This window comes from Sander vitreus, chromosome 15, assembly GCF_031162955.1.
Source record: "Sander vitreus isolate 19-12246 chromosome 15, sanVit1, whole genome shotgun sequence".
NCBI classification, from domain to species: Eukaryota; Metazoa; Chordata; class Actinopteri; order Perciformes; family Percidae; genus Sander; species Sander vitreus.
In genome coordinates, this window is record NC_135869.1 from 27,819,925 (window position 1) to 27,830,131 (window position 10,207).

At 43.6% G+C, this 10,207-nt stretch overlaps 1 protein-coding gene across 1 annotated transcript; it reads right to left on the reverse strand.

Annotated features, from left to right (window-relative positions):
- Nucleotides 1-607: 607 nt before the first annotated feature.
- txn2 (thioredoxin 2) lies at nucleotides 608-9,329 on the reverse strand. Its single transcript, XM_078269788.1, is given in 5 exon segments — nucleotides 608-1,386; nucleotides 1,388-1,447; nucleotides 3,259-3,382; nucleotides 8,077-8,363; nucleotides 9,233-9,329. Coding segments are annotated over 4 exon segments (600 nt in total). The 5' UTR covers nucleotides 9,233-9,329; the 3' UTR covers nucleotides 608-1,257.
- Nucleotides 9,330-10,207: the final 878 nt, after the last annotated feature.

Below are 10,207 nucleotides of genomic sequence, written 5' to 3' on the forward strand. Positions count from 1 at the left end.
AGGTGCGGCTCGAGCCGCACCGAAAACGCGTGCATGCTAGAAATAGAAATAGGACCGACGCCTAGTTTTCACGTGACATGCATGAAGCGTTACCAGGAAAAACAGAATACGAAAAGATGTTTATATGTCATTTTGACACAAATACATATTAATAAATGACATGTTGATGTTTGAAAGTCTCGAGGTTTTGATATAAATGTCAATTAAAAAAAAAACAAGAAATAATTGATTGACCCGTCAATACAGAAGGAAATATTCTGGAGCCTATTCGTTGTCTTTGCTGTAATCAGATCAGTTTATATTTATGTTTATGGGAAACATACATGTGTCCAGACAAGACTAGCAGCAGCAGCACTACATCAGACTGCTTTCTGGTGTGCAAAGACATAGAAAACGCCACGCTCGCGCCACGCAGCCAGTGTGTGGCCGGCCTTATACTCTTCATAAAAACCTCACATTCACGCCCACAGTGAGAAATAGTTCAAAACAACCAACACAGGGAAAGTCCATAACTATTATATTGCATCAGTGTCATTAGGGACCATACAGTTATGAACTCTTGGGTTGTTTTTTCCTTCCAACCACAGACAAAAACACAATTCAAAACTTCTTTTGACACTTTATTACTTCACGTTTCTGGTACACGGAGTTCATTTGAGTAATAAACTAAAAATCAAACTCATATTTGCGATTCCCCCTTGACTTAAATTTCACAGTCAGGACCCAGAGACAACATCTCTCTCTCTCTCTCTCTCTCACATTATTAGGCATACTGGTGTAAAATAACCATGCATGGCTTTGTGATGTCAGAGAAAACACCACCATCGTGTGGACAAAAGCAGGAACTACAGATAACTGTCACAAACACCTCATCCAGTATCGTCAGCTTTTAAGTTAAATCCTCTCCACCGCTAAAACTAGAAATGTTCATCCCTCATGTAATACAGTATAAGTGCAGTACAGCGGCGTGTTTTCACTTCTACAGACTTTTACAGCAAACGTAACGTACACACCGGCCCGGCCGCTCTTGTGAATGAGTACAGACGAAACAGAACTGCTCCAAAAATGGAGCATGAACTAAAGGGTTAATGGAAGCACACACCCATATCTAGACACAAAAAACAAACAGAAAGAGACAAAGACAGACGCGACAATGCAAAGCTGAAGCAGTGTGTCTAGGGATGGGTGTGAGCAGTTGAGTTTGCCAGCTGGGATTTTCTTTTTGGTTGTGTTTTTATCAGCTGTTGCTAAACTGGCTCAAGATGGCGGCCAAATATCATACCAAACAGCACAGTAACGGCAGTGACTGGCAGGGCGGGGACCCGCTGGTTTATTTTCCGATGACTTTGCTGACAAATGAGTCCAGCTCTTCATCGTCTTTGATCCCCACAAAATGGTCGACGATGTCACCTCCCCGTATGGCGATTACTGTCGGAACGGCGGACACCTGCAAACAGACCAAGTTATGTGTTATAAGACTGGAGGCTCTGACTCACCAACCAGACGGCCGACCGTCGGCAGAAAAGTCAGGGCAGGTATCAGGGCCATGTTTAGTCCAGATAGAGCCTGTATCAGGGCCATATTTAGTCCAGATGGAGCCTGTATCAGGGCCATATTTAGTTCAGATGGAGCCTGTATCAGGGCCATATTTAGTCCAGATGGAGCCTGTATCGGGACCATATTTAGTTCAGATAGAGCCTGTATCAGGGCCATATTTAGTCCAGATAGCCATATTTAGTCCAGATGGAGCCTGTATCAGGGCCATATTTAGTCCAGATGGAGCCGGTATCAGGGCCATATTTAGTCCAGATGGAGCCTGTATCAGGGCCATATTTAGTCCAGATGGAGCCTGTATCAGGGCCATATTTAGTCCAGATGGAGCCTGTATCAGGGCCATATTTAGTCCAGATAGAGGGCCATATTTAGTCCAGATAGAGGGCCATGTTTAGTCCAGATGGAGCCTGTATCAGGGCCATGTTTAGTCCAGATGGAGCCTGTATCAGGGCCATATTTAGTCCAGATAGAGCCTGTATCAGGGCCATATTTAGTCCAGATAGAGCCTGTATCAGGGCCATATTTAGTCCAGATGGAGCCTGTATCAGGGCCATATTTAGTCCAGATGGAGCCTGTATCAGGGCCATATTTAGTCCAGATGGAGCCTGTATCAGGGCCATATTTAGTCCAGATAGAGCCGGTATCAGGGCCATATTTAGTCCAGATAGAGCCTGTATCAGGGCCATATTTAGTTCAGATAGAGCCTGTATCAGGGCCATATTTAGTTCAGATAGAGCCTGTATCAGGGCCATATTTAGTCCAGATAGAGCCTGTATCAGGGCCATATTTAGTTCAGATGGAGCCTGTATCAGGGCCATATTTAGTTCAGTGTGTTATGTCACTATTTTCTGGTAGCCTACTGTACTTATGGCCAGTATGGACTATATTTCCTGTATTCCTTGAAGCCTCTGTGTTTCCAGGCTTGTGGTGATGCACGATGTGCTCTAGGTGCCAAAAAAACAATCTGTTTGGTGCTGCCATGTGTTTAGTTTTGTCGTGGTTCATGTGTGATATAAACATTACACTTCATGAGAAAAAAACCGTGGCAGAGAATCGTGATATCAATTCTAAGCTAAGAAATCGTGATTCATATTTTTCCCCAAATCGTGCAGACCTAGTTCATACGGACGGATATTAGTTCTACTACTGGAGATACAACTCCTGTGTGGACGGAGACCGTTGTTTTTTCTCAAAACGCTGCTCGAAGATGAAAACGTAGCAGTGTAGATGTAGCCTCATAATAATAAGACTTAACATGCAATACATCCAATACTGTGACAGCAACTAACGTCCCTTAAGACAACAGGAAAAAAACCAAAGGGCAGGGTGCAACAAGAAGGGTTGCCCGACGGCCCGTGGCAAGTAAAAAGCCACGATGGGCAACGAAATATAATAACCCACTGGCCTGTGGTTAAATTAAAAAAGTGAATCATTTTTTTCCGATCATCATTGTATCATAAATGAAGTACTGTATTTTCCGGACTATAAGTCGCACTTTTTTTCCATGCTTTGGCTGGTCCTGCGCCTTATAGTCAGGTGCGACTTATATATCAAAATATATATATTCTTTGTCAATATTTGATAACCACTAATAGTAGTTATTAGTAGTTAGTTAGGTAGACTTTGACAGAAAAGAAAACAAACCCTTACAGTTGAACCCTGATGGGTATTATATACAAAACTCCAAGCATCACATTGTCTCACCCCGTATTCGATCGCCAGGTCTGTGTGATCGTCAATGTCAACTTTTGCCATGGCAACGCGGCCTTTCTGTTTTGCAACGGCCTTCTCCAACCTCGGCCCGAGGATCTTACAGGGACCACACCACCTAAAAACACACAAACAGAACACACAACAACAACACTGTACAGTCACGTGTCCTTCCTTCATGTCCTAAGATGTGTTACGTTGATTTCATGTCAAACGTAGAGTGGTTTCTCCGTTACGTTTCCCCTCCGGGACTATAAAGTGTATTCTATTTCATTCAAAGTACAGAGTGTGACCAGTACGAGGAGTTTACGACTATAAGCATCTAAAACATGGAGGAAACCTTTTCATCGTCAGACAATTCATCTAACTTTTAGGGTCCTATTTCAACGATCTGAGGTCACGGCGTGGAGCGCCTGCTGCAGGTGTGTTTAGGGCGTGTCCAAATCCACTTTTGCTAGTTTGACGGCGGATAAAAAGGGTCCGTGTGCCGGGCGCATGGTTCAAAAGGGTTGACCTTAGTGTCTTCATTAATCAGAGGTGTGTTTTGGGCGTAACATGCAATCAACCAATCAGAGATCATCTCCCATTCCCTTTAAAAGCCAGGCGCGTTTGGACCTTGGAGCATTGCTGTTATGATGGAGGATTTGTACCGTAATATTTGTATTTGCAATCTTCTGCATGTGTGTGTGCTGCTGTGCGTCCCTGTGTGTGTAACAAGCATAGTGTGCACGTGCTGTGCACGAGCCTAGGAGCATTTTACTAATGCTCTGTTAAAATAACAATGAAATGCTGCGTTATTGACTTTAGACCAGGTTTTTGTTGGTCAATGGTGCCATCACTTGCCGCTGCCTCAAGATAGCAATACTCCCAGAATGCACCTGAACACACCTCCCTGTAAGACCAGCACACCCAGAATGCACATGAACACACCTCCCTGTAAGACCAGCACGCCCAGAATGCACCTGAACACACCTCCCTGTAAGACCAGCACACCCAGAATGCACCTGAACACACCTCCCTGTAAGACCAGCACGCCCAGAATGCACCTGAACACACCTCCCTGTAAGACCAGCACGCCCAGAATGCACCTGAACACACCTCCCTGTAAGACCAGCACGCCTATGGACCACAGATGGCTGCAGGTGCATTTGCTATTTAAACGACGTGGGCGCTGGACGGGAAACTGACAACTGGGTCAGTCTTAAACTAGCGAAGACACTTGGGTCGGGCTTGACGCTGCGCCGGGTGCAAGATAGAGCCCTTAAAAAGAACATCGTTCTATAAACAATAAAAACACAAATACTTATATGCCTTTGTATTGGACTTTTCAAATGTAAAGGGTTAAAAGGTGCTATTTTAGAAAAATAGAGGACTGCTGAGAGGTAGAAACAGACGTTTTGACTTGTCATGTGTCTTGGAGGAGCCAGACTGTTTTTGACAGGAGGTTAAACAAAGACACTCCTACAATCATTTCAATTTATAGTATCAAATAAAGTTATCTCAGGACACTTTACAGATAGAGTAGGTCTAGACCACACTCTATAATTAACAAAGACCCAACAATTCCAGTAATTCCCCAAAGAGCAAGCATTGAGTGTGACAGTGACGAGGAAAAACTCCCTTTTAGGCAGAAACCTGGGACAGACCCAGGCTCTTTTTTACATTACATGTCATTTAGCTGATGCTTTTAATCCACAGACTTACAATTGCTATATATGTCAGAGGTTGCACGCCTCTGGAGCAACTAGGGGTTAAGTGCCTTGCTCAGGGACACATTGGTTGATGTATCACAGTGGGAATCGAACACAGACCTCCCACACCAAAGGTATGGGTCATATCCACTGCGCGGGGTGGTGATGGTGGCTCTTGGTAGGCGGTGTCTGACGGTGCGAGGAACAATGGCAACTATAATAATCTGCACCTGATAAATGATTGGTCAACTGATCCGATTGGACAGCAGCAGACGTGCGGCTGTGGAAAATCGTAATATCAATATTATAGGACTGAAATAGTTTACATTTGGAAAACTCATCTGTGGAAACAGGACATAAAATAAGAACTGTGAAAACGTGTGTATAATCCGAATCATGAAATAAAAAAATAAAAACGTTGTTTACTTTTGCTTCATCGGCCGAAAAGCAAAGACTTCTTTTCATTAGGCCTGTCACGATAAAAAATGTTGCTGGATGATAAACTGTCCCAGAAATTATTGCGATAAACAATAATATTGTCGTTCTGAGACCATTTTCATCCAATATAATGGTCTAATAATGCAGGTGCACCTTTTCAAAAGGTCAATACACTTTTATTTCTAAAGAATATTTAACATTGGAACTGGAAGACATTTTAAATATCCTCAATAAATGAACAAAACAACCAAAAACAAGAAATAAAATGGATATTTTTCCAGCTGCAATCATTTCCATTTAAAAATGATCAAGCTCTTTTATTCATCATGCGATTAATTGATTAATTGCATATTGCGACAGGCCTATTCTCGCGTATATTGGCTCGTTTCAGGCCAAAACATTCCTTGTATACAGCTATGTGTTTGTGATTAGTCCGTAGGTCTGTGAAGGTTCACAGTCATCCAAAGAAGATTAAAAACAGTCTAAAAGTAGACCAACAGGACTTGTAAAACAAGCTGTGGGACTGAGAGTGTAACTGTTGGCCATGAAAGGGTTTCCCGTTAAATTCCTGCTATCTCAGAAACCTGAGAGTCAACGCTAGGTCGCCAGTCAGGGTCAGGGTGCCCCCCCCTAACTCAAATCCTCTCTAAATGTGTTTAAGAGCAATATACCAAACAACCGTTGAAAGAGCAGGATTTAAAACTTGAATATAATCGCTAATCTCAGTTTAATCTCCAGAGACTTTTCTGTAGGACGGAGTACACAGTAACGGCTTTCTGTAGGACGGAGTACACAGTAACGGCTTTCTGTAGGACGGAGTACACAGTAACGGATTTTCTGTAGGACGGAGTACACAGTAACGGCTTTTCTGTAGGACGGAGTACACAGTAACGGCTTTCTGTAGGACGGAGTACACAGTAACGGCTTTCTGTAGGACGGAGTACACAGTAACGGCTTTCTGTAGGACGGAGTACACAGTAACGGCTTTCTGTAGGACGGAGTACACAGTAACGGCTTTCTGTAGGACGGAGTACACAGTAACGGCTTTCTGTAGGACGGAGTACACAGTAACGGCAGACATGTTGACATGTCATAGTAGGAACAGCACAGGTGTATTCAAACCCATTAATGATGGCTGCATTCCACTTAGGAGAGGCCCTGGTGTTGTGCATGCTGACTATTTGCTTGATGGAACTGAGCCATCGTTAAGGTTATCAATCTCAGCTGTGCTTTTCCTACTATGACAAGTCAACATGTCTGCTGTGAAAAAGGTCCATTGCGCCCAGAGGCATTTGAGCGGCGTCCGTTGGTGTCGGCCCTTTGGAAATGAGCTGTGGATTCCCCAGACCCCCTCTCAGTTACAGCTGAGAAGGGTCTGGTGTCAACCAGGCCTGTAAACTGGGTCAAAGTTGAAATAATCATATCTAGGCAACGTTCATGAATATCTAAAAGTTACACACTAAAGCATTAAGACAGACTGAGTACAGATAGAGAAGTACAAAATAAGAATAAACGTGACATTTACAAGATAAAGCGACATTATGATATATATAATAGCAGCGAGTCTGGAATATACGTCAACAGCGTACAGCAGAAATATAATGTAGTATATGATGTGGTGAGGCAGTAATCTGGTAGTGTAGTATGATGAGGTATAGGCAGCGGTTAAAGTGGGATTTGGCAGGTTAGATTAATTAGCTGCGCAGTACTTGGTAGCCTTGTCCGCCTAAATTAATTATAAATAAACATAAAAACAGACGGGGCAACCTAACGCAGACCAGTTAGCTTACCGTTTGTAGTTGAGCTGTGATATGCAAACCATTGCTTGCATTTTACTTTTTTTCCATTATCTATTTTTGTAAAATGCTGCCACACTGCTGATGTCTTTGACATGTAGAGGAGGACGGACTATACATTAAACGCTCACGATTAAATACATATTCAGTAGACCAGCAGACCAAGGCCTTCTAGTACTTTCTTCATTCTGTCTCCAGTGGGTTGGGCTGATCCAAAAAGTGAAAACAAGGGGGGTGTTCTGAAGACAGACTGTAACCTGTGAAACAGGGGTGCTCTGAAAACACCCCCGTTAGCAATTAGTGCTTTCCACCTGATGAAATTAACACGGCAAAAAATAATAAAAATAAAAATAAATTCCAAAAAAATAATAAATAAATAAATTCAAAAAAAGAGAAATTAACACCGCAAAAAATCAACCAATCAGAGTTTTGGTCGAGCCACAACGTATCGACCAATAAATCCGACTAGTCGACTGGGAGATTACAGCCCTATTAAAGTCCCTATCCACTACACAGCACTTAAAGAAAACTCACTTTCCATATGACAACGCAGTCTCTCCACATAGTCTCGCATTGCCAGACCTTCCTCCACAGCTCTGCAGAGGAGGGTCTGTCTAGTCCACACAGCATTCCAGGATGGGATTAAAACGTGCTCTGGTTTATTGGCATTTCTTTAAACCAATCACAATCATCGTGGGCGGGGCTAAGCTCCAGACGGAGCCACGGTGCCTCTGCTAAATAGTTTCAGTATAGGAGCTTGTTTTGGTGGAACATGTACATTTACATTACATCACATTTCATTAAGCTGCACTTTTAGTATATATCTTTATATAGTTGGTCTGTGAGTCCAGACAGTTATCTACTACCATCCCTGCCCGCGTACTCACTGTGCATGGAAGTCGACGAGCACGGGCAGCTCGTTTTTGATGACCCTGTCTGTGAAGTCCTCGTGGTCCTGGACATTAAAGGAGACCTTGCGGCGGGAGGTGTGAGGGAGGGAGCAAGGCAGAGTGCGGGAGGGAGAGAGGAAGGAGACCCACGTCGGGGCGGACTGCAGCGAGGTGGAAAAGGAAGACGAGGAGGAGGCAGCGGCCGGGGCGGTGGACGCTGGGAGGCAGCGGATATCTTTCGCAGAGAGTGTCCAAAGTCTACGTACCAGCAGCCTGTGAGCCATCTGCGAGACAGACACGAGACGAAAGAACAGAAGACGAATGTTGATTAAATACAATTCTTACAGATTAGGACGACAATTAACGATTATTTTAATTGTGAATGAATCTATTGTTTATTTTTCTGGATTAATCAATTAATTGGTCTCTAAAATGTCAGAAATCAGTGTTCAGTATTTCCCAAAAGCCCAAGATGACGTCCTCAAATGTTTAGTCTTTTTCAAAAATTAAAAAGTCTTAACATTAGATTAGATTCAGCTTTATTGTCATTGTGTCAGAGTACAAGTACAAAGATAACGAAATGCAGTTTGCGTCCAACCAGAAGTGCAAAAAAGAGCAGAAAAGTGCAACGTGACAAGTGGCCGGGTTGGATCAGTGGGTAGAGGGGGCGCACATATACATAGGTTTATGCCTCGATGCAGAAGGTCCAGGGTTCGAGTCCGATCTGTGACGGCTTTACCCATCACTTAAATAGTTAATTTGCACTCTGAAGCAAGCATTAATGTGGTTTTAGTACATTTCTGTGACTTATGAGGTAGTTTTTTTTGTTTTTCCAATCTTTATTGAAGGAAGTAGGAACAGAAGGAAGTGACATCTTCTGTACATCAACAGTCTAACTTATTAGGTAGTTTACCTTTATTAGGTATTAGTAGGCAGCTGAACCTGTCGGGCTGTTTGTACGGTCCTTACAAGTTAATTGAGGTTGACATCATTAGTCGTTTCTCTCCCAACAGCCATGTTGCTCTGCTGTTTACACACTCAAACACAGAGCTTAAAGCATTACACATTCGCAAATATTTCCGAAATAACAACAGATCCCCTCCCCACCAACTCGGAGTATTTAGGGCATCTTATGTTTGCGTAATTAACCCACGTTACGCGTGACTTTGTCCTCTTCGCCCTCTTCGTCGTCCTCCCCCGCCGTCGCCTCCTCTCGCCAACAGACACACAAACACTCAACCCGTACAGTTTCACAACAACACAATCCCAAATGTCACACACAGCACGAATGGATTCAAATAATACCATGCATTTTCCGTGTTTACCTTGCTGCTTCGCTAGCGTTGATCTTGGCCTTCGCAGACCAACGAAGTACTTCCGCTTTGGTGCAGCAGATAAAAGGGACCGAGTAGCTCTTTATCGCCTCTCACACATTACTGCGGCCAGGAGGATAGCGAAGGAATGTCCCGCCCTACTTTACCTTACTCTGCTTCTGATTGGCTTACCTTGGTATTCTTAGCCCCCAGAGCCGTTAACCAACCAACGAAGGCAACGACTACTAGCCAATCAGAGGCAGAGCAGGGCGGGACGTTCGGAAAATTCGCTTTCTGGCCCAACTGTCCATGCAATTCCGCACTATTTTATAATGCCTGGAAAGCACTGCTGTGTAATAAACTGCTCCAGTTCCTCACACGATTGTCGTGGAAACCGTAAGAATCCTGTGTTACATTTTTTTCGTATCCCTATATGGAAAAAGCAAGAAGGAGAGCATGTCTCCAATGTGACAAGGAGACGTCGGATTTCTTGGGTGGCTGCCATTGACATATATAAACTGGACCACCAGACCCCGTGTCTCTGGACGGAGACCAGTGAAGGATATTAGAAGCTCTTTCCCGGTGATGGCTGAGCGTTACTGAGCAGCCTCCAACTGAGCTTGAAGACGTAGATGTGACGTGAGCAACCTGTCTGAAAGTTGGAAGTCTTCTGGTAGCTGTGCCAAGAGAAATCTCAATCATTCCCAATCTAGCAGAGACGGAGAGCGTAGGTATATGTAAGGAGATAACATAGACACAGGCTCATTATTGATCACTAAAATGATAGTTAACATTAGTCATTACACTTAAACAGC